Source organism: Athene noctua, chromosome 5 (assembly GCF_965140245.1).
Source record: "Athene noctua chromosome 5, bAthNoc1.hap1.1, whole genome shotgun sequence".
NCBI lineage: Eukaryota > Metazoa > Chordata > Aves > Strigiformes > Strigidae > Athene > Athene noctua.
Genome location: NC_134041.1, coordinates 34588343 through 34614003, shown reverse-complemented (window position 1 = coordinate 34614003; position 25661 = coordinate 34588343). Strand labels below are relative to the sequence as shown.

Genomic DNA, 25661 nt, shown 5'->3' with positions numbered 1-25661 from the left:
CTAGAAAGCCAGACGGTGATCAGCAAAACTCACTCACCCTTCAACAGTCCTATATGGCCAGTGAGAAAGCCTAATGGCGAATGGAGGCTGACTGTGGACTACCGTGGCCTGAATGAAGTTACGCCAGCAATGAGTGCTGCAGTGCCAGACATGCTAGAGCTCCAGTATGAACTGGAGTCGAAGGCAGCCAAGTGGTACGCCACGATTGACATTGCTAACGCGTTCTTCTCCATTCCGATAGCGCCAGAGTGCAGGCCACAGTTTGCGTTCACTTGGAGAGGCATCCAGTACACCTGGAATCGATTGCCCCAGGGGTGGAACCAGAGCTCCACCATTTGCCATGGACTGGTCCATACTGCACTGGAGAAAGGTGGGGCTCCAGTACACCTGCAGTACATTGATGACATCATTGTATGGGGGAACACAGCCGAGGAGGTCTTTGAGAAAGGGAAGAAGATAATTGAAATCCTCCTGAAGGCCGGTTTTGCCATTAAGCAAAAGGATGTTAAGGGGCCTGCAAGGGAAATTCAATTCCTAGGGATAAAATGGCAAGATGGGCGTCGCCACATCCCAATGGAGGTGATAAACAAGATAACAGCCATGGCCCCACCAACCTCTAAAAAGGAGATTCAGTCTTTCCTGGGCGCTGTGGGGTTCTGGAGGATGCACATCCCGAACTACAGCCTGATTGTGAGCCCTCTCTACCATGTAACCCATAAGAAGAACGATTTTGAATGGGGCCCTGAGCAACAACAATCCTTTGAACAGATTAAATGGGAGATTGCCCAAGCAGTAGCCCTCGGCCAGTCCAGGAAGGGCAGGAGGTTAAGAACATGCTCTACACAGCAGCTGGGGAGAATGGCCCTACCTGGAGCCTCTGGCAGAGAGCACCTGGGGAAAGCCAAGGCCGACCTCTAGGCTTTTGGAGCCGGGGATACAAAGGTTCTGAAGCTAATTATACACCAACTGAGAAGGAGATACTGGCAGCGTACGAAGGAGTTCGGGCTGCCTTAGAAGTGGTCGGCACTGAAACACAGCTCCTCCTGGCACCCCGACTGCCGGTGCTGGGGTGGATGTTCAAAGGAAAGGCCTCCTCCACGCATCATGCAGCCGATGCCACGTGGAGTAAATGGGTTGTGTTGATAACACAACGGGCTCGAATAGGGAACCCCAGCTGCCAGGGATACTAGAGGTGATCATGAACTGGCCAGAGAGCAAAGATTCCGGGATGTCACCAGAACAGGAGGTGACACGTGCTAAGGAGGCCCCACCATATAACGAGCTGCTGGTGAGGAGAAGCGATATGCCCTGTTCACTGATGGGTCTTGTCGCATTGTGGGAAAACATCGGCGATGGAAGTCTGCTGTGTGGAGTCCCACACGACAGGTCACTGAAGCTGCTGAGGGACAGGGTGAATCGAGCCAGTTCGCAGAGGTGAAAGCCGTTCAGCTTGTTTTGGATATTGCTGAGCGGGAAAAGTGGCCGAGGCTCTACCTCTACACCGACTCATGGGCCGTGGCGAATACCCTGTGGAAAAGTTTGCAGCAATGGAAACAGAAAAACTGGCAATATAAATGTAAAGCCGTCTGGGCTGCTGAAGTATGGCAGGACATTGCAGCCCGTGTGGAAAACCTCGTTGGGAAGGTGCACCATGTGGATGCCCATGTACCCAAGAGTCGGGCCACTGATGAACATGGACACAACCAGCAGGCAGACCAAGCTGCTAAGATTAGAGTGGCTCCGGTGGACTTGGACTGGCAGCGCAAAGGTGAACTATTCATAGCTCGGTGGGCCCACGAGACCTCAGGCCACCAAGGTAGAGATGCAACATACAGGTGGGCTCGAGATCAAGGGGTGGACCTTACTATTGACACCATTGCAGAGATCATCCACAGATGTGAGATGTGTGCTGCAATTAAACATGCCAAGCGGGTGAAGCCCCAGCGAAATGGAGAGCGATGGCTGAAATATAGATATGGAGAGGCCTGGCAGATCGACTACATCACACTGCCACAGACCCGCCACAGGAAGCGCCACGTGCTCACAATGGTGGAAGTAACTACTGAATGGTGGAAGTAACTACTGAAGCTTACCCAGCACCCCACGCCACTGCCCGAAACACCATCCTGGGCCTTGAAACCCAGGTCCTGTGGCAATATGGCACCCCAGAGAGAATTGAGTCAGACAATGGGACCCACTTCCAGAACAACCTCATAAATGCCTGGGCAGAAGAACACGGCATTGAGTGGGTCTACCATATCCCCTACCACGCACCAGCCTCTGGGAAGATCGAGCGCTACAATGGACTGTTAAAAACCACATTGAAAGCACCAGGAGGTGGGACCTTCAGAGACTGGGACATGCATCTAGCAAAGGCTGCCTGGTTAGTCAACACAGGAGGATCTGCCAGTCGAGCTGGCCTGGCTCGGTCAAAATCTCCACGTGCTGTAGATGGGGATAAAGTCCCTGTGGTGCGCATGAGGAATATATTGGGAAAAATGGTCTGGTTTAGTCCCGCACCAGGCAAAGGTAAAGGCAAAGCCATCCACGGGATTGCTTTTGCCCAAGGACCTGGGTGTACCTGGTGGGTGATGCAGGACAACAGAGACGTCCGATGCGTACCACAGGGGGACTTGATTCTGAGTGAGAACATGCTGTGAATTATGCTGTGCCTTTGTAAATTGTTATTTTGTTATTGTTAACTGCTAAATGGCAGCTGGACATGACGCAGATGGTGTAGAGTAAAGGGGTGGATTATGTCCTGGTATAGCTAGGATAGGGTTAAGTTTCTCCCCAGCAGGGGGAAGGGATCTCCAGCCGGGCTATTCATACCATGCTGACTTCAGGTCCAGCGCGGCAGCGTGGAAAGTTTTCCTTTGTGGCTTTGGTCACAGAAATCACGCACGGCGGGCTGGCTGTTCACTGTGGTATTTCTCTGTATATCTTTTGTCTTGTTTCCTGTTATTACTGTTTGTTGTTGTTGTTATTGCTACTGTTGTTGTTCAGATTGTCATTTATCACGTTGTATTAAATCTCTTCTTATTTCAACCCCGGGGTTTGTGCCTGCTCCCAGCCTGTCTGGCCTGAGGTTCGGGGAGGGACAATGGCAACGTGGTCTCCGGTCCTGGCAGGGCCTAAACCATCACACTACCCAAATCAGAGAGATGTTTATGACTCCAAATTGCATTTGAAGACTCAAAAGCCCCCGTAGCAGTCTTATGGAAATGTAGAAATAAACGCTTCAAAATGTTCATTAATCCAGAGTAATTTCAGATCTCAAAAATTGTCTTTTGTAGCCCCCAGCAGAAGCTGGAATGGTCTTATATGAAGCAGAGCTGCTGCATTTTGCTGAGGATCTGAAGAAGTGGAAGGACAGATACGTCGTTATCAAAAATGACTACACCGTAGATTGCTTTGAGACTAAAGAGGTAAATGCTTCTTCCTCTTATGTTCTTCTGTGCTCCCAAATAAACTGGTATCAAGTGAATTTGACACTGTTGCTGCCTTTCTTTTAGCAGTGCTGTATGAAATGTCCTTGGCAAGGCAGCTCCAGCCTTGCAGAGCTGGCTGGAAGCCCCACGGTGATGGCTGATGATACAACCAAGTGCCTTGCATTGGCCATATACATTTGCAAGGAATAGAAAATCATTTTAACTGTTCTTTGAAGCTTCCTTTGCCTATCACAAAAAGCTTCTCATCTGTATGTCATTGTAATACATCCCTATGCTTCTGCAGTTGGATTTCAAGTAGCAGGTTTTGTGTGGTTCCAAGTTGACCACAGTGAAGCTTTTTGTTTGGCAGCTGCCATGGTCAAACTAGTCCTGGCTGACAAATGAAACATATAGGGCTTAGAAGAAAATCCCCTCTTTTTCCCCTACCTTCTGTCCCTGACACTTCACCACAGCTGATAAGCACTGAGAGAATATTTTAAAATACATATTTTATGTTTAACCATGTTTTAGATTTGCTGTGTCTATGGAATATATCCAAAATTCTGTCTGACAAAAAAATTTTCCCTTTGGGAAATATCCCCATGCATTAGCTTTGTCAATGAGTTGTGTATTTTATGTTTCCCTTGCCTTAAATCTCTACTTGAGTCCGCCTCTCTTGATTTTCCAGGCCTACCAGAAAGGAGCCAGCCCTAAATATCATGTTCTTCCTGCAGGAGGCAAAGTACTGACTTCAGAAGAAGATTACAATTTGCTGTCTGATAAACATTTTCCAGATCCTGTTGGTAAGCCCTGCTCAAAGCTGAACTACCAAACCCCAGGCTCTGTTCCTTATACAGACCTCTTCTGGGAAGGCTTTCAGGCTAGTCTTTAAAACAGGGTAACAGAAGATGCACACAGCCCTTCTTCTAAGTCAAAGGACAGCCCCACAGTGGACATACACAGAAGATGCTATAAGCTAATGTTCAGAGATATGCTGGCTACCTTTTTTTTCCAGCATCCCGGCACAAAGCTGCTGGAAGCTGTGCAGAATCAGGGCAGGAACCACGCCACTATTGTTCCCAGGCTTTGTTAATATTCCTGGTTTATTTGTTTCCATTTTTAGATGCCAGCTGCCTGTGTTGACTCACAGTTGATAATAAGTCCCGCAGAGAGGGCAGGAAGGTTGCTGCTGCTGAACTACTTGTTTCTGGGACAGGAACCCCTGTGGTTCTGCCTGCTCCCACTTCATGAAGACTGAGAAAATTTGGGGCTTTAAGTGAGTGGATCTCATGTTAAAGAGTCGGCTTTGGAAAATGGGATGCCACATAAGGAAAGGAATAAGGGAAACATGTAGACAAGTTTTTTTATGAGACAGAACGTCTCATATCACTTGAAGTTATGAATGCTGGGAGGTGTCTCCCTTACACCCCTTTCCCAAGGCACAGGTTGGTCAGAGGGTAGCATGGGGCAGCGGTGCCTGGAGGTGTCCTCTGTGTGTCACCACAGCTCTGCAAAAGTTGGGGTTGAGTGACATGGAACAGTCCAAGGTCACTTGTGGTCTTTCCATGGCTCTCCACGAAGGGAGTCAGTTAGTCCTTTAGGGCCCTTCTCCCTTTCTGTGCAATGCTGAAGACCCTCCGAGATGAACCTTGGGCTCTTGACACACACTACTTTGACAAGATTGGGTTTGGTCATCCATAAATGGTGTTGTACAGCACCTCCTGTGCACAGTGACTCAGGGCAAGTGGAAACTGGAGATACTTAATGCTTTCTTTGCTTCATGTTCAGGGGCTTGAAGCAACAGGTCATAAGGCCACCTTGCACTTGTGTTTGGAAACCCTGGAGACAGGAAAGCCGCTGCTGTTCCTACATGGTTTAATGCAGTTTGTTTCTATATGAAAGGCCATGTGATCCTATATTGTCTCTATGGGGAAGAGACCAGAGCTGCCTACTAACTTACTTATTTGCCATGAAAACCTTTCCCTAGCAGCTACAATCCAATGAAACAGTTTCTCTGGAATTTTACTAAAAAATGTGTAGTTTATGGCTACCTTGAATACAAAACAAAGGGATATCAAGTTGCTGTGATATAATGTACAGAGGTGGTTGATGCCTGCTGTGTTTGCCCATCCCAGCTGTGTCCCCCTGCCCTCCCTGCCCAATCACTGGGATCAGGAAGGCTTGATTTTTTCATGTCTCATGCTTCCCTGCTAGCAAAGGTCTGTTCTCTCTGTCACAGCAGAGGAAAAGAGCCAACCCTTCCAAGAAATCTGCAGATTTCAACTGGAGATGTTTTTTTTTGTGTAGGGTCGAGTGAGAAGGATGTCGCTCAAGCCTTCGTTCAGCTGCCGAGGGAGTTCCCAGTTTACCTGTGGCAGCCCTTCACCCGGCACAGCTGCTATTGCTTCCCGGAGCCAGAAGCTCAGAGGCAGTTCAGCGCTGTGCTGGGGGACTGTGTGAGACACTCAAACCATGGTGAGTGCAGAAAGTGCCTCCTCTTCCTGTGTGTCATTCATCTCACTGAAGATTTAAATAGCTATTAGAGTAAAAAAGCTGTAGAAAAATGCAAGTCACTTAGGAAAGATACTTGGCTTTCAGTGCCTTGAGGAATGCATTAACATACCCTTTTTGCTTTGCTGGGAGTGAAGTTAGGTGGGATTTGAGCGGCAGTGTAGTAAGCTTGGGTAGAAAACATGGGAATTGCTTTGAAAGTTACATTCCCCTCCCTGTCAGCTCATCTAAATCCAATATCATGATACAGAATCATTGGAGATTTTCACTAAATATGTCATGGCAAACTGCCACCTCTGCAAGCTTGGTCAATGCATCACAGATGTAGTAGACCACGTTTGTACAACGTGGAGGGCATGTAGTCTCCCAGTACATTTCACTAATGTTCTATGTATATCACCAATGGTCAAACATTTGATGTTTTCTGTGGGTATATAAGACATGGAATTGATTGTTTGCACAAGGGTGTTCTGCTGATCAAGGATGCCAGTTAAGCTCAGACACCAGAGTGAAAAGAGTAGGCTTATTTTACTGTTAGTAATCAAAGGATATAACTAAGTACTACAGAAAATAAGCAGTAAGAAAAACACAGAATAGTAAACTTACTTATTAATAACTACATACAGTTAAGCAGGGCAATGCACCTAATCATTACTACATGAGAGAGAGAATAGTGATTAAGAAAGATCCCTCACCACTTGCATACGTTACCATCATCCAGACCCACAGTCACTGGGAGCCCCGGTTACAGCGAGGATTTGGAGAGCCTGTCCCGGCAAGTGGGAAGTCCTGTGCGGTGCCTCCACCTGTAGGTGAGGCTTCCAAAGTCACTGCAAGAGGGTCCAGATTTATATACCAAAATCATCAGGCCACAATAACTGTCACCTTTGTCTTGAGCAGAAAATATCCAGTTTCATCCTCCTGTTGGATTCCACCCAGAGCCTGGCCAGGGCTCGGGGGGCAGAACCAAGGGAGTTTCTAACAAGGCCTAACACTTGGGTTCTCAGCCTTGAACAAGGCTAAACAAGGAAAGTTGGATACATTCTCTCAGCATTTCATCCTCACTACTGATTATATTCTGTCTAAGCTGCATCTTTCACTAGCGAGCATACATATTTCATTAATGATCAGATACTAATTAATAAATGCTAATGGTAATACAGATTTTACTGATTAGCAGATACTAATGATGGATAACGTTTGGTTGTGAGGTTCATCTAGAGGTCAACTTTGTTTTGGGGCCTATTATTCAGGCCCTAGCACTACAATGGGTTAATTTTAAATCTCACTTTTTGAGTATGTTCGACTACAAAACTAAAAAACCCCAAACTTATGACTTGCTAGGATTATAAAAACAACCTTGCTCCCATAAAATTGGAAGTCCATTTATGAGTTGGCTCCTTCAGAAAAAGAAACGTTTTCCTGTTTTTCAGATGACTTTTCTCTTTTTCCATTGAGTTGACCTGGTTGCCCCACTGGTGTCCAGGATCTTCCATGCCTTTAGTGTCATTTTCAAACACCATCTGCTCCTGCTGCCATTGGTGGGAGATGAGAACACTCCAAAACTTCTCCAGCAATCTCAGCTACTTTGGCCTGAGGCCGGTGCTTGTAGATAAATGAACTGAGAGCGCAGTGTGTGAACAGTCCCTTTTACTTACAGAATTGGCTCCCAATATATTTTTTTTAGCTGTCACTTTTATGTCTTGGTCATCAGCTTCACCGCATTACCCTCAGACAGCTGTCTCTGGATCCTTCTCAACTGCCATCTCTTTTCCTTTGTCTCCATAGCCAAAGGCATTCCTGGTCTTCTTTAGGACTCCATTCTCATGACAAAAACACATATTACTCATATACACAATACTTATTTCTAGGCAGTTTACCAAGATGTGAAGTTATTTGTATGGTGCTCAGTGGTGGTTGGTGGTAGGTGCCTTTTTCACAGGATACGCAGGATTCTTGTTCCTGATGTTAGCCAGGTGGTGTACACTCCCCTGACACTCAGTGGTGCCCCTCTCCAGCTCGTTTCCAAGCTCATGCTGAAGGTGATGAGACACAGCATGCCCTTTACGCTCTGACAGCCTCGCACAAACCAGAGGAAGCAGCTACAATGCAACTCTATGTAGGAGTGGAGAGGCTGAGGGCTAAAACACCCAGCCAGTAAGCAAATACTCAGTCACAGGGACTCTAAAGACTGTTTCATGGCTAACATAAGTTGGAGACATCAATCTAGAAGGAACAAGCCTTCACTTGACACTTCCAAATAGCTTGAGGATCAGTAAATATTCCTTATATAGCTGCCAGAGGAGCCCCAATTCCCATAGTGTGCCTGAGGGCAAAGCCTGCCTCTGTGATTTTCAGTTCTGATTATCCTGGTTTTAGCTGCAGCAGTTGTACAGTATGAAAGCGCTCTGGACTTTGGAAAGCCACCCCTTTGCTTCTCACTGGGGTTTGGTAAGGAGTTGGGGATACAATCAAGTTTTCCTGGCACTGTCAGTCTTCCATGACTTGAAGCCTGTTCATTAAGTTTGGGATTTTTCACTTCTCTCTTCTGGAGCAAGTGTAACAGGCTTGACAAAGCTTTTGGCAGCTTTTTTTTTTTTTTTCTTAAAGTTCAGCACATCACTCTAGGGGCCAATTCTGAATTGGCAGAAGCTGTGACTAGATGACCTAATAGGTCTTTTCCATCTCCAATGCCTGCAAGTCTGTGTTTTATTATATTTCATATGGCTCAGCTATTGCTCATTTATGCATCTGTTCCAGAATTTATCCCTCTCAACTTTTTCTGCAGTCAAGTTTTTATCTGACAGAAGATGCTTAGTGACACTAGAGTGTCTTAGTCAAGGCTCATCCTTTCTGTCACATTATTTCTGCTCAGCAGACTGATTGGTAGATAAAACCAGTTTGGATTAAGACCTACTGTTACAGCAGCAAAAGTGAACAGATTTTTACAGCTAGGGAAATGGGAGCCCATATTTTCTGGATTTCTTGGAGTTACACCATCTCCTAGAAATCTAGGTTGCTGCAAGTGGAAAAATGATTACTGATGAGTGCACCAGTAACCTTCACTCACCTTGGAGTGAACTTCTTCAGGATTTTTTTTTTTCAAGGACTTCGTATTGATTCATATTCATTCTCACATAACTGAAAGATGTTACTTTATTAATACTTTTTAAAGTATTTGCAAACAATTCTACCTCCAAAAAAACAGGTATCTGAACAATCCAACAAAGTTATAGGCACGTGCAGTAATACAATAGGAAATAAGGCTCGTGATATAAAAATTGTCTGTGCTCTTTTATTAAAAAAAAAATGAAAAGAGAGAAGAAACATGAAAAATCCTTCGAGATCGATTGTGGAACGTAATTTAGTGGATAAGGAGTACCAGCCAAGGCAGCACTCACCCCTCCCTCTTCTAAAAAAGTGCCAAGTTAACGTTTGCCAGGGCAGATTTGGCAAGGGCAGGAGAAAGATGTAATGTCTGATCAGAAGTTACCTTTCTGTCTTTTCTATAATCTATCACTTCTGGAAAGGAATGTATCACAGTGGCCACAGAGTTTTCAGTTAAAGTCTGTTTTCTCCCAGGAAGGAGAATTAAATACGTTCTTTTGCTGAACAGAAGACTGTAGTGAATCAGCGTGTGGTCTTGCAATGGGAGCCGCCCTGGCATTCAGCTGTTTTCCTCTCTTTAGAGTCCCTCTGTTAAAAATAACTGGTCCAGCCTGTGTTTCTGGGTTTTCTGGTCATAACTCATGGCCAGGAGAATAATTAAAAAAACATTTGGATTTAGTGATCACTGCTTGTAAACATGATTCAGATGTACAGATTGTGGATTCTCTCCCCCCGCCCCCCCAATCTTCCTATTGTGTTTGTCCTTTATACTAATTACAAGAGTTTGCAGTTGAAGGGGACAATAATTTCCTTCATTATCAATGGAATATGTAGATCTTTTGCACCCTTCTTGAGTACAGTTCAAATAAAGCATATTTAAAACCTTTAAAATAAGCCTTAGCCAGTCAAGACCTGACTGGTCATGGCTTTAAAAATATTCCAGCACAACAGAATGCGTACACTGAGATTCTCTGAATTACTCTCATTCTGAAAGTTGATTGACTAATTAATCTGTATACAGAAATCATCCCAGTTCAGTGATTCATCTGGGCAGCTCCTGCTTTCTGCTTTTCAAGTTGACTTTTGTGATGCCTCAGGATTTGGGGAGGGGATCAGAGCGGGTCAGTTGGATGTAAACAGGAGGCTGGTCAGTACGCTTGTCCCATGCTTCATCACCACGGTCTGTCCTGTCTTCTTACTAAACTCCACTTCTACCTATTTTCCAGGGTGAGGGTGCTCTCCAGTGTGTGTGTTGAGGTTCTAAGTGCCAGCAAGTAGAGAAGGAGCCGTGGGGACTGCACAGGTTCGAGGTGCCAGCACCTGGAGAGATGTGTGTGAGACGTCCCAGTGCCAGCAGTGGGAGGAGGGACCACTGAGCACAGGGGCACACAGGGGCAGGGCCATCATCTGGTGAGACCAGAGTGTTTTCCTAATGAGCATCCACTAGCCATGTGTGTACGTAGGCTTCACTCACTAGCAAACTTCAGTCTGAACTATCTAGCAAGTAGGAGAGGAAGGGGTGGGAGCCCATAGAGACACTATAGGATAGGGACCAGTACTGAGGGGCCATAGGTCTGAGCCAGACACGGGGGTCTGAGTTACTGCTAGGGGGAACATAGGTTTGGACCTACTAGAAGTGGGGGCAGGTGTGGAAGGATACAATGAAAGTTGCAGTTATTGGGCTACCAGATTTGGCAACTCTAACATAGGCCATACTTGCACTTGAGTCCTTTTTCTGGCTTAGTTCGAGTCAAATATATTTCTTAATTGCTTTTCACCAGTCACATTATGACCCTTCTCCTGTGAAAATTAACGACTGTGTAATGTGCTCCCAGGAAAAAAAGAGATGACTGTAAATTTGCATACTCAGTATACAGAAGTGCTACTAGTTAATCTTGGCCATTATCTCAAAAGCTCCATCAAAAAGCTTCCTTCTCTCCAAACCGTCCATTCTTTACTAACAGCTTTGTAATTAAGGACTTCAGTGGGCTGCATTAAAGAACATTGTGTGTGAAATGCTACGATTTATTTCTTATTGAATTTATTACCTAGGCATAGGATATGAAACATTATAATGGTCATATTTGCTGATTTCAAAGCTTTTTGGCTTTGGGTAATTAATATGATAAATGAAAGGTTGAGTTAAATTAGTTAAATGACATAAATGTGCATATAGAGAGATAATGTTGAGAGGAGGTTTCTAGATCACAGCATGTGACAGAAAATATGTGTCCTAATACCACTTTCGTATCAACTTCCTGACAGAAGGGGCAGCAAGGAGAATTTTCTGCCCATTATATTATTTTCTAACTTTCCCTCCATAAGTTTTACCTCATTTGTGTATTTTTTAGGTTGACAGGAAGGAGCTGCTGACTGTTCACTGTTACTTCCAGGGAGCCTGTTCTCAAGAGTCTGGGGAGGCCAGACCTTCATCAGTGTAGGATTTTATGTAATGAGTTTTAAAAACTTCTCAGGTTTTTAAAGAAGCTGTGCTTGAGTTGAAGTGGAGTGTGGAAGGAAATGGCTTCATTTTTTCCTCCTGTTTCCTAAACCGCTACTCCCAGTTTAGATGTAGGCTGTAGCATGGGATTCATTGGTTTGCCTTTAATCTCCATGATCCCTACACTTTCAGTCACAGCTTGGATTTACTTTCATTTCCTCTCCATCCCCATTTTCTTAGTGAAATGGTGAGAACTGCACACCTCAAATTTTGGGGGATATTTGCTGCTGAAATGGCCACCTAACTCCCGATGGGAAAGTGCTGTCAATCCCAGAATGGTGATAATGCTCAAAATATTCACAGTACTGTAGTATTTCCCATTCTCCATTTTTTAATCCTTTATGTTTGTATGCCCTGAAAATCAGACTGAAGTTTATTCCAAATGCTTACTTAATTTTTTGATATTTTAGGAGGTCTTCTTGTTCCTATGAGGTTACCAGCTATTGTGTTTCACTTAGTATTTGCTGTTAAAAGTGAAGAAGCCCGACCACTTGGTGCTGGGATAGAGGGGAGTCTGCATGATGAGAAGGAGAGTACAGCTAGCTAATTCTGGGAGACACAGAGTTTCACTTCATGATTTTATTTTCTTTCATCTGGTTTGATTTCACATCCTTATCTTGATAATCACCCTCATGAAACAGGAAGCTAAGGGACTTTCAAAACCATATCCTGTCATCTCCAATTCCACCATGAATAACAAAAAAATTTAGAGAAATAAATGCATTAAATAAGTACAATAAAGAAACACATTAGGCAAGAGAGAAATACAGGATGTACCTTCAAGCTCATGTATGTCACAACTTGGCTATTGACAGGACAACTAGGATGGCCTCAGATTTTTTTTCTTCATCTCTGGCTTTCAGGGTTGCCATTAGCCATTGTCCACATTTCCTTTTTCAACTCTCAGTTTAGATGGCAGGTGTTTTTCTCATAATTATTTCTAGATTTCCTTTATTACAAGTATATAGTGCATGTAGAGCTTACCAACTCTTAGACTATAATTCAGAATAATTACTGAAGCGCTGATAAAGGTTGAGAAGATGACATCAAATACTTAAGTTGAAGGATATATATCTCCATATACAGAGCAAAGCAGCTGCCACGAGCCCAAACTGGACTTTGAAAAAATATCTGAGTCTTCATGTTGCAAATGGGGTGGCTTTTCTTCTCCAAAGAGGGCAGCTGAAGGGAAGGATTTTCTTGTTGCCTTTTTTGATGAGGACGGAAGGACCAGTTGAATAAAGGAGGAGGAAATTGCTTTTTTTGATGTTAAAGAAAAATGTCCTTCTGCACTGGGATGAAAGCAAGGCCTTTCTGAAAGTTTGCATGATAATTTGGGGTGGGAGAAGGTATGAATGGAGACAGAGTATTCAGCCCTGCACCTGCCTGACTCAAACCTGGGACTTGCATCTTGGCTTCTCTCACTGCAGCTGCTGCACTTTGATTATATAAAATCACTTTATTGCTAATAAGATCATGTCTTCTGTGATCCACATGAGTGGCTGACACCACGACTGGACTTTCACCAGACAGATATCTGAGGTCCAAATGGACTTTTCAAAACTGATGTGTAAACTTCCATAGAAATATTAATGTTGTCATAACATTCAAAACCATTTTGCTATAAATATCTTTGATAAGGCTTGTGGGGTGCTATAAAACTCGTGAAATGTTTTAGGATACAATTTAGAAATTTTTTGTATAATTTAGAATATTTTGTTTAAAATAAGACTATTTTTTTCTCTTTCTGCAGTGTTTTTGCTCTACATCAGTTCTTTCAATCAGCATGGCTTTTGCTTTTCCAGTAAGCCTGCTTGCCTTTACTGTAGCTAGGATTTTCAGTCTGTAGGAGTTGCATTCATTCTGAAACACCAAGATGATTAATGTGATTAAATCCCAATTGCAATTACAGTCTTCCTACCTCTCTCACCTCCACACCTTGGGCTGATTCTCCTTTTCTTATATATTACCAAGTGTGGAGTGGCGCAGAAGAGTCTTGTGCCCACCACAGGAGCCTATTTTAGGAGCCGTGAAGATAACAATTTGTGTGGGTGTATGTGATGGTTTGACTCTGGCTAAATGCCAGGTATCCACCAAGTCGCTCTATCACTTCCCCCCCCCCTTCCCTTTGTTTTCTCAACAGGGTAAAGAGGGGAAAGAAGATAAACTAACCCTTGTGGGTGAAACAAAAACAGTTTTAATATAAGCAAAGCAAAGCAAAAGTCCGCGCGCGGAAGCAAAAGCAAACAGATTTATTCTCTACTTCCCATGAAGAGGCGATGTCGGGCCTTCTCTGGAAGCAGGGCTCCAATACGCGTAGTAGTTGCCTCGGAGGACCAAGGGTGACCCCACCCCCTTCCTCCTTTCTCCCAGCTTTATACTGAGCAGACGTCATATGGTATGGAATATCCCTTTGGTCGGTTTGGGTCAGCTGTCCTAGCTGTGTCCCCTCCCAAGATCTTGCCCACCCCGTCCCACTGGGGGAAATATCAGAAAGAACCTTGGTGCTGTGTAAGCACTGCTCAGCAGCAGCCACAACACCAGGGTGCTATCAACACCCTGCAGCTCCCAGCATAAACCACAGCACCGTGAGGGCTGCTATAGGGGAAAACCGATTCCAGTTCAGCCAGACCCAATACAGTGTAAGGTGTTGTATTCAGACTCCAGCTTCAAAGTTCAGCAGCAGAAACATTCTCACCTGCACCAGGGATATGGTAGCTGTTTTGGAAGGCACTTGGAAATTGTTGGAGGTAAATGATACTGTGATTCTTTGTGTGTGTTTATATGGTGAATTCATGTTTTAGACTATGCAATGCAAAGCTGCTGGTCCCAGCAGAGAGAGGTTCCTTGTAATCTGTCTCATGCTGCTTTGAACAGCTTTAATACAGGCATTGCATGTTGCAAAGCAAATCATTAAACCTGCTGAATGTTGGTTTGATGGTCTCAGAGGGAACTTGCGCTGCAAAACTTTATTTTCTATAAATACAGCATATTATTGCAGGGTTGTATCCTGTTTTGAAATGACCTCATCTAGCTTCTGTTAGTGGTTAGCAGCTTCATACCACATGATCTATGAATAATATGATAGTACATTGCTGTCAGGAAAACAGCAGAGCTGTGGGGTTGAGGCTTCTCAGATATACTTCACTTCATTCTCGATCTGGATAATATGACAGGACTCCATTTTGTAGAAGTAAATGGTGTGTCCTTTTATTCAGAGGATCATTTGCAGAGATACTGTAGCTGTGTCAGAAGCCCTGGGCAAACTATCTTTTCCTGAGGTCTGGTTCCTGAGATCTTCTCATCTCCCCAGGTTCAAGCAGATGGATTTACTCTCATTTTCTTACCTGCTGTCTTACTGTTGGGACCATTTGCTTATTTTTTTGAGACAGAAATTTTTAGAACCTTGTTTTTTGGAGTTGATGGCCATGGCCTTTCTTACCAACTTTCTGTAATAACTTATAAGCAACAGCTCTTAAATGTGCTTAGAACTCAGGTGGTCGCTTTTTGCCATATGATAACATGATATCAGATGGTCTTGGCCTCTCTTAGCTGTTCTCTGTGTCCTGTCCATAATCCTCTGTGTGATATTACTCATACATGACAGTAGAAAGTTGCTCATCTTTAAACAGAAATTATATGAGCAACAGGCAATAATCACCGCAGTCTCTACTTACAGCAAATAAATCCTAGGCAGGTATTACCAGAAATGCTGGTAATATTGCAGGCTATCGTAGAAAGCCTGTGTTACAAAGATCACTCCTAGGAAGAGAAATTGTTCTTTGTCATGCTCATTTATTTTTATTTATAGGCATCCCCTAACTGTGGTGTTGGAAGGTCGGAATAATGATTCCTTAACTGCAGGAACATCTCTTATTCCCTGATGTTCTCCAGCTGCCTTCACCCCAAATCCTTCGGTGGCTGGCAGCGTGCAATAGCTTGCTTTGAAGTATCAGTACAAGAGATGGGAATGGCCTATGTATTTACATGGTTAAGACACCACAGTTTTTTAAAATGGCAGTGCTTTCTTTTAGCAGCTTCCCTCTGGTTTAGGGTTATGTATTTTCTTTTTTGCCAGCTTTTATTTTAAAAGAACTAAGAGCATGTATAATGGAAAACAGAGGAAAGACAACAATCTAAATATATTTGACAGAAACATATGCCGTGAGAGGGGGATGACTTGGAAGGATAAGAAAATTGTGAAAAATGTTATTTGTATTTCTTCATGAAATCTATTCTGTTGAGGGTAGCAGTGTCCAGTGGAAGTAGCAAGTGGTGGAAGCACCATCTTTTGAGACTACTAAAATCAATAAGACATAAAAATTCCAAATTTTTTCAATTTTATCCACCTCCTACTATCTATTTGTAGTATCACAAGAAAGAAGCACCTTCACAGATACCTGTACAGACATTTTTCTTGTCCCAGAAAAATAGTGAATGTTGATCAACAAGAAAGAGCTGCAAAATAGAAGTTTTGGCACTGCCTTCACCTGAGCCAGCTTTCCAGCAAATAGATGAGGAAGCAACGTAATATTATTGTGAGATCATAACATTAAATGCAGTTCCTACCAATTTGTCATATTCCAAAAATTATAGTAAATGACAAACATTCTCCCCATCAGTGAAAGTCCACCAAACTCGACTCCTCGATCATGTTCTTTTCCTTCCAGTGACTGTCCTCCACTGTCTTCCTGCCTTCCCCACTTTTTAACCAAAGTCAGCCTGTGGGTTGAAGATTTGAGGAGGTATTTGTAGGAGGGAACTAGAAGGTATGTCAGGTTCATAGCGACTTGTGTTGGGAAGAGACATTTGACTGAAGCTGCAGTTCCTGAGGATGGTAGGCAAGAGCCAGGCAAGGCTACCTTCCTACCTATGGGCCTTTACATGATCATCTCTTATAAATATAACCATTGTTGGATGCCAGATTGCTTTAATATCAGTTATAGTTACCTGCAGGAAGAATTCAGGGATTGTATGGAAAGTAATATTCACTGAATGCAGAATCTTTCACCAAAGTGTAGGCAGCTGTCCAACTCAGGAATGTATACATAGACGCTGTGTATTTGTATATATAGGTGCTGCAGGAAACAGATGAAGCCAGGGTGGATTACTTCCGAGTTTGGGTAGTCAGATGATGGGCGTTATGTCAGAATCAGCATTTCTTTAATTAAAACCTGTGCTCTGTGAGCTCAGACTTCTGGACTCTGTTTTAATGCTTGTTCATTTACATCTTTGGGCCTCAGGCTTTTGTGAAATGTCAGCCAAAAAGCTTAGATTGCTCTCAGTGGTTTAGCTCACTTTGATAAAGCAGTTTGTCCACAGTCATTATGTCCCTTCACTATTATTAACAATAAAAGTAATACATTTATTGTAAGAAAAGCCCATATGGGAGAAGGACATTTACTGGATTGCAATAGGGGCACTCAGTTTGTTTTGAAGAATGACATACTCAGTTTTTACACATAATAAAACATCGTGACAGCAGTTCCTTGGCTCTCTGAACAGTTTAATGCAGTAATGCTGCTGCTGCATCCAAAAATCAGCGAGTCCCAGTTTGCAAAATTAGCCAAGACACAGAAGGGAACTGTGAACCACTGGTGTCTCAGCAGAGCAACCACCCCATCAGTTCTGGGAGGTGGAAAATTCTTGTTGTCTGGTTATCACATCCGACTGAGGTCTCACCAGGAGTTGGAGAAACATTTCCCTGCTCTTCCCAAACACAGACTTTTCCATGTGATTGCAGAAGTGGTACAGAAATGAGCTGTGCTTCTACTTATATGACTTATACGACTTGTTGCCGTTGCATTTGTTAAGAGGGTAAACAATACATCCTCTGTCTTCAAACACCTATTGGCATTCCTGTTGTTTGACGACCATTTTAGCTTCTCATGCTGCAATAATGAGTTTGAATAGCTTCGTTAATGACAATTATCGCTTAGAGGAACACACAATTTAAACTGGATATTGAAATACTCACTTTTTAACAGCTAGTGTGGCATGTTAGAATATGTAATGTTAAGGAGTCATCTTCCTTTGATCATAATTAAATCATCATTATGTGATTAAACATCAGCTGGTTTTGAGCTTTCTGCTCCAAAACACAGCAATAGACCCAATGCAGCAGTCCGCAGTACATACAGAAACAAAATTTGAACTGGAATATAGATTTCATATTATCTGGATTTGCTGAAAGTCCACAGTTTTAGCTAGAGGCAATGAGGTCTGCAGCACTCATCTTCTTTGGTAATGAGGCCTATTTATAGAAATATTTGCACAGATGTCTTCAGTTTTTTGACTGATGTAAGACTAGTCGATCTATGGCTATAGAGGAGACCAAATTCACCAGGGCGATTAATTTCCGCTGCTGCCTTTAGACACACACAAGAAATGTTAGTGAGTCAGAAAAATTGTTCTGATAGCCTTTCCCGCAGGGCTTTTAAACAATGTGCCAGTGCATGTCCATCTTCAAACAAAGGTGCAGCTGTCCGGCCTTGGTTTGGAGAGCACATAGGAATTTGAGACTGCAGATTTCCTCATTACTCCCCGTAGAACCAAACATTCATCTGCCAAGTGACAGAGAAGGAGCCGCAGCTCATAGCCTCAAGCACCTCGTTAGGGGACTGCAATTCCCACAGCAGCTGAAACGTCGGATACAGCTGAAATGAGGAACAGGACCCTCTAAGTTAACACTTCTGCACCAGGTGTCAAGTAGCCTGCTCCTCTGTGTATCATTTTGATGAGTTAAGGTTTGAGGTTTGTTTTTTTTTAAAGATGGATTTAACCTGTTAATATGCTGCAGGGAACCTCATTCCTACAGACAGCTTTCTGCAGTACTGAACAAACTCAGCCATACCTGAGAGATGGGCAAATCTGGGGAGATTTATAACGTCATGGTGTTTCCAGATTTCCTTTCATCTTTTAAAAAGGACCTTTGTACCAGTTATTCTGTTATGTTTATAAAAGGAATTATCTGTTATTAAAATTAAGCTCCACTATTGGATATGTAAAGATAGAGTTTCTAGGTGGGTTTTCTTATTTTAAAATTAAATGGAACAATTTTGTTTTGCTCTCCACATTTAAGATGATGTTATATTCATTAGCAGCTGGAGAAGCTGCTTGGGTAATTTTCCAAGTGTGGACAAGCCTGGATTAAGCATGGAGCATCAGTCTGGGTACCTATAAAGTCTCCCTGGCCTTTTGCTGGAGTACACTCAGTGAATTTTATGGCTTTGTATGGGAGTTGGGTAAGGATGACCTACAGCCACTGCTGCACCAGGGTCCCCTAACATGCTCCACTTCTATAAACAGCAACGACAGTTGCATCACTCATGATAGGTGCCAGCTGGACTTGTTGAAGGGGAAGCCCCTGTGAGTGCATTCAGGAGTGTGAAGTACATGTCCTCCTTTCTGCTGAGGAACAATCGTTCCTTATACTGCTGGGGTTTACCACCTGCCCTGTCTGCAGCTGCAGCATCTGCTTCCATCTCCCACGCACCATCCTCTCTCCTGCACGCAAACAGGGCAACCCCAACAGCTTATTCATTGTTCTCCTTGCTTTACTGTGGCATAACGGAGCTGGCTGCCAAGCCAGCCGCAGTCCTGTAGTCTTTTCATAAATTGCTAGATCTGATTTACAGAAGCCCTGGCTCTTCCCTGCTGAGATCTTGGAGGATGTGCACCGCAGCTCCTTTCAGCTTGGGTACAATTCCCTTTTCTTGAGCTGTAACCCATGAATGTGCCTCTGTCTTGTGTGCCTTGGCAACAGCTTCTGCACAGCCCAACACTGGATGGATCTAGTTGTTCAGTGCCTTATCGCTGATGCAATCTTTTCCTCCTATGGAAAGTGAGAATGAAATTGCCTAAATTAAGAAATTGTGGTAGCCTTGAAACATAAAGCTTCCTTTCTACTTTGACTGTTTTTGTAGTAAGGCTGCCATAATTATGTTCTTCTCTTGTGTTTACTGGCATAGGAAAGAATGTGTGATTGGGATTTTATGGCACTTACAGCTTGGAATTTTTCCCATGAACTATTTGAATGAATCGCTCTTGGATTTTTAGCACCTTCTTTCCACTTCTGTGTGGGGTTGGGCACAGTCAGAACAGAGAGAAGATACTCCCTTGAGCATGGAGTTTAAAACCTGATGACCTTAGGGGGTAGACTTCTGTTATCTCAGCAGATCCAAGATCCAGCCCTTTGGATGGTTTGTTGTCCCTTTTGATTAGGAAGGAGCACAGCTGTGAAGAGGGAAAACATATGAGTCACAATCGGAGGGCTGCAGGAGCTACAGTTCTCCCTTCCTCCAGCCAAGCCCAGCCCTCTTCTCAGCAAAATATTTAGAGTTTAATTCTGAAAGGACAAAAGCTTTCAGATACAACTCTCCATGAATTTCTCAGGTGTAATACTCTATTCCTTCATTAAAGCTGCTGCCAGAGGATGTTGTCTTGGCAGGGAACAGCCTGACTTACAAGTCTTGTACTGATATTTTAGCATCCTAGCTTGTGACTTGCTATTAAAAATGCTATAAATCATGGAAGTAGCAGTGAGTATGGTTGGGATTTTACCTGGCTGTTTTTCTTTTGTTTGATCATCATGTGGGCTTGAAGAAATTGTGTGATCTCTCTGGACCTCCAAATATTTGCAAACCAGGGATGGTATCTATAGAGTGGCATTGAGAGAGTGTTTACTGCACCTCAGTATGTAAAACATACCTTCCTGAAGTAATTATTACACCCAGAGGAAACTCTGAAAGGGCAAATTCTGACATTTGGGCCCTTAGCAGATCTGAAACCTCACTGCCTGCCATGTCGATAAATTCTAAACAGTGCTGTTTTCAAACAGTAGCCAGGGTGAAGCATTGATGAATGTTTTTGTAGCTTTCGTTTTTGTGTAAAGCCTGTGGAGGAGACATTTCAGGCGTTACTGTAGCATTAGTCCTTCATGTTTCCCATAATTTGTATCATCCCTGTATTGCTCTTGGCATGTAAGCAAGCCTCTTATAAAGCTTCTCTCTTTAGAAGTTTCATGAACAAGTCAAAAGAAGTGTCTTGCTTGACAGGCAAGGCTTGAGAACTTACTCTCTGAACCATTGTTTGTACATACCAGTATCTTCTAAAGCAGCATACTTACCTTTGAGAGAATTAACATCCTTCTTCCCTTCTTTCTTCCTAATATGTGCACAATAGGACTTCAGCTGATTAAGGCTGCAAGTAGATAGAGGGGACAATAAACCATCGTGGCTTTGTTTTTCCCTTAAGATAATAATCCTCACAATAATCCCGAAGCTCTGTTTCATAGCAAAGACACAGCACTTAAAATCCTGAAGTATTTCATTGGTGGTTTTTCTTACTCAGGCTTGTCAAGCAGCCTGATTGATCTAGGGGGCTTTTCCACATTTTGAGGCAGGGGGACTGTTTTTCCCCAAATCATGACAAACGAGTTCTGCTGTATAACTATAGCAGTCTTCCTTAGCTATGTGGCTTTGTGTGCTTGCATGTGAAGGAGAGTGTTGGCTGCAACTCTCTTGAAAGCCTTTAGCAGTTTGGAAAGAACAATTTGCCCAAGGTTTAATTTCTGTTACATGACTGGTTATCTGGAGTTTGTAAGAGCAAACTAGCTCGGCCACTTCTCATTCTTTTCCATGCTGTGGTCTCATTTCTACAACAGTGTCACCAGGCTACCACATTGTTCTTGGGAAGAGCTACAATCTATCAGCGGTAGCCAGATACTTCAGAGCTGTGGTTAAACATTCCTGAAATATTTAGAGAAAGCAACATGATTTTGCTAGAAGTTTTTGTGCTTAATTGGTAAGAGCACGGTGCTTAGTTTGTCCAGTTTTATTGTACATCCATGAAAAATCATGCTGATCATCAATTCCTTAATACAACAAAGGAAATAAAAGATTACTGGGGAGTGTTAACTCAGGGTTCAGCAGTTTATCAAGAACGTACAACATGCTGCAAACAGGGGACTATCACTGTCTTAAATTCCTAATCTTATCTCAAAAAAGTAGAACTTCCCAACTGTTGGCCCTGGTATGTGTTGTCAAAGTCTTCCAATGCACCATCTTGAATTGCTATAGGTGTAAAGGCAAGGGATGAGCTTTCATATGTTAATGACTGCCTTGTCAAAGTCTACCACAGACAAGGCTTGCTGCCGTAAAACTCTTACCTTATCTTGTGCTCCGTATTAACATTTGCTGGTGTTGGTTTAATTTATCAACTTAGATGGGATGGCTTGTGATAGTTCATATCTGCAATGTGATAGTTCAACTTTATGTTTCTAATCTTAATGAAAATCCAAGGCCTTCAGATATTCAGGTTTAGTCAATAATTTAAAAATGTTACTGCTGGATGCACATAGAACACAAAAATGCATCAAGAAAAGATGATTATTTTTCTAAACATCATTTATGTGTAAATCTTTCATGGTATTTTTTTGTTTTCTTTAGATTTTCTCAAGCAGACCACATATGAAGTTGAGGCGTTCTTAGAAGCCATTCAGTTCTTCCGGCAGGAGAAAGGCCACTATGGAATGTGGGAAATGATAACTGGCAATGAAAAAGAGGTAAAAAAATATCTTCCTGATTTTGTTTTGGCTTTGGATATGGCAGCTCTGAGGATAATGAAGGTTGTAAAGCCTCTTGGGAAAAAAATGTTGGGTTTTAGAAAAAAAATATTAGGTAGAAATACCCAAGATTTCAGGACAGTTCTTACAGATATGTAAGTGACATTTCTTTTCTAATAAGCCCCATTTTGAGTTTTTTTTTCTAAAAAGTGGAAGTGTGCTGTGAACTAAAGTTGTAGTGTTGTGCTGGAATGTAGGGATAGCCACATTTCCACAAAAGACTGATACATCTACTTTAATTTTATGCCACGGGGTCAACTGGTGAATAAATACTGTGTCTAAAACCAAGGCACTTGCTAGCATCTCGCTACCATGTTTGCCAGTGTTTTATAGTTTTGGTAAATCAGTGAGACCAAAAGCAATACACACCAAACTCAGAGCCCATGGGTTGTATGCAGCAGATACTCGCTGTCAGCTGCATTGGGCATTTTTCTCTCTTTCATGACAGCTATTTTGTAGGTAAGAGTTATTTTTTTCTTGTGTTGCTATTACCTTTGCTACTAAATACAACAGTTTGCTTGTCCTCTAGTGTCTCTGGAAGCCATTGCAGGAAATCAGGCTTTATGAAAAACAGAATAGCAGCTACACATAAATTTTGAAGAATCTCTTCATTTTGCTTTTTCCCATTCTTTGGGAAGGAAGTGTTTAGTCCTGAGCAGATAAAATAGTAGACCTACTTATTGTGCCAGACTTCTGAAACAGTCTTGCATAGTAACAGTCACACTCAAACACCAAAAATTTGTGTACTTTAGTTCTTCGGAAATGAGATGCTATGCCCAGGGTCCGTATCTGTGACTGGGCACCTGAATAAGCAGCTTTGGAGCACTGATGGTAGCTGAACTAACTCTACCGATCCCTCTGGCATCACTCAAGATGTCTTTTAGTGCAATTGAAACATTATTTGGGCCCTGATTTATAAATTTTTTCCAAAGCACTTAGCAGCAAATATTTACTTTAGTACCAGCTGCTGGGTGTTTTCCTTGACGAAATCTGGCTTTCCTTTGGGAAAATGGAAAAAAGCCTGATGGGGAGTTCAGGATCCAGGGTTTTGCTTTAAGAAACCAGATTGTTCTTTTAGGAGATGTCTACCTTTGAAATGCTGAAAAATGTGGAAGTTGGAGAAGAATCTATAAACAGTGTCTTTCCCAGTGCCAGGGACTGAAGTTTCCTTCTAACATCTGATAGTAAATTTGTTAGTATAAGGAGTTATATCCTTCCAGTGGAGGGACTGAGGGCTTTTCTTTTCTCCCCTCCTCCCTCAAGTTATGCAGCTATTATGCTGCTAGTTTCATTTTATGTTTTGTTTTTCCTATTGCTCGCCAACTACTTACTCATAACCCATATACCTCAAGAGAACTGTAATCAAAAGACATCCAGACTAGTTATGCTATTATCTTCTTAGTAATAATTCTGTAACTATAGTGTGTTCTCATGCCTGCTTTGACCAAGTAGAATAATTATTTTAGGCAAATATCCAAGCTAAATGAATGGTTTGGAACAAGCAAGCTACAATTTGTTGCTGCAAAAATCTCTGCAGAATGCCAATAAATATATTCCCTGACATTCATTTATAATGACAGAGTCTCCACAGCATTAGCTCACGCAGTTCTGCCTAGGTTCTGCAACATAGATGTGTACCAGTCACTCAGCTGAAGACCTACTAAATTTTTTTGTGTCATAAAAGCTCCTTTTCTTGGTTTTGTTTTTGCTCTTTCGTTTTTAAGTTTCCATTACTAACAAAGGATAAATTCAATTGTAGATGGTACTTCTGTAGGTAAGTGCTGAAATACAGGGTTAAAACCAGGAAATTTTTGACAACGCTTGTTAGAAGCAACAGTACAGTACAGCCTCAGAGTTGAGAGCACTACAGCACACCAATTTTATACTAGCGTAACTCCATTGATCTGCATGAATGTGGAAATAACAGATTGGTAAATCAAGAATAGATGAATAAAGGATTTAAAAACCCCAAACCTCTCCAGTGCACTTTTTAGTACAGAAATATAAAGCCAATCCGACGTTCCTAAAAATGTTTCCAGAGAGCTCAGATTCTTCAGAATATATTTGATCCCTTGTCATATATACTATTTGGTCTGCGGTGCTCCAGTTTGGGTTAGTTGTAAGATTTTTTTTAAGTCACCCATTTGTTTAGAACCTGAATTAGTCCATTGGTTTTGACAGGTATTTGAGTCAGCATAGCTGAATTTGAGTGGTGCTGTGGCATGATCTATAAGTACTGAAGTTACATGAAACAACAATAATAGGGTATTGCATATCATAGGTATGTTAGAGGCATAAAGTATTGTGTGTTATATTTCTGTAGGGACTGTCTTACGCCCAGAAAGTGCTGTTTTACACAACGTGGCATGCAGTCAGAACCCTCTTACTTTTGCTGTCTAAATTCCTGCTATTTCCCTATCGTGTTGTTGGTGCATGCCTAAAACCCTCTCAGGCAGCTGTAATACGTGAGGTTGAATGTCAGGAAGCACTGGCACGAATGAAATGGTACAAATGAAAAAGCACTGGCATGATGAAATGTAAAGTTGAGTGGTGTTTTTGCACTCTGTATTGGTTCAGCCAGCAGCTGGATGCATCAGAGCAGTGGTCCTTGAATGAGGACCCTGCTGGGCTGTTGTTGAAAGCCAGAAAAGGACTTGGGTTCAAATATGCATTACTTAGCAAAAGCTCTGTTCAAGCCTTGCTGGAAAGGAAGGAGGACTACATACATTGCCTGTGAGACTTTACTGAAGCTGTTGAGCAAGCTAGTAATCCTTTATCCAGAGAAAATGAGAAATGTACAGAACCTTATGATACATTCTGTCTGCTTTTTAATCGGGTTACTATGTCTCCCTGTGATTTGCAGAATATCCACTGCACTTGAGAGCTTTCAAGAAGCTGTGGACAACCTCATGTGTGCTGTACAGTCAGGACAGATAAAGAGCCTTGAAATGGTTATATGCTGTTCTGTATAGCACGTGCACGATAGTATTGCCTCTGTCATCATAAATTGGCAGCAGGGCATCTGTAACTGTGGGCCAGTACAAACATACCCAGGCAAGATCTATGAACAGAAAACAAACACGTCCAGAAATAAAAGATGTCCCTCCCTGCTCTGAAGCATGAAGATGAGTAATTACTAAACCAAATACGGGACTGAGGTCTTCAGTTAAAAATTGAGATGCTTTAAGTAGAGAAATTCAAGAATCCAGCATATATCCCCAGCACTGATAAATGCCTCCATAATCAATGTGTTCAGAGACCTGAGATCACAAAGAAATAGAGATAGGGCAGGTCCCATGATGAACTGTTTCCCTCTGCTTGCATAGTTTGCCTTGTTGACCAACAGCAAGAGGAAAGCGCAGGAGAAAGCGACATCTTTCTGGCTTTCTCAGGCCAGAGATACAGTGTCCATCAATAAAAAAATTGAGAGAAAAGCTTAGACTCTCCAAATTAAATGTGTGCCTGTAACTCTGTGTATTTATTCCCA

At 42.6% G+C, this 25661-nt stretch overlaps 1 protein-coding gene across 1 annotated transcript in view; it reads left to right on the top strand.

Annotated features, from left to right (window-relative positions):
• NIBAN1 (niban apoptosis regulator 1) overlaps positions 1–25661 on the top strand; it is a 75008-nt gene that overhangs the window by 34152 nt on the left and 15195 nt on the right. Inside the window, exons 3-6 of the mRNA XM_074907049.1 lie at positions 3297–3428; positions 4120–4234; positions 5739–5906; positions 21999–22114. Coding sequence (XP_074763150.1) covers positions 3297–3428; positions 4120–4234; positions 5739–5906; positions 21999–22114 — 531 coding nt within the window. The remainder of the gene's footprint in view (positions 1–3296; positions 3429–4119; positions 4235–5738; positions 5907–21998; positions 22115–25661) is intronic.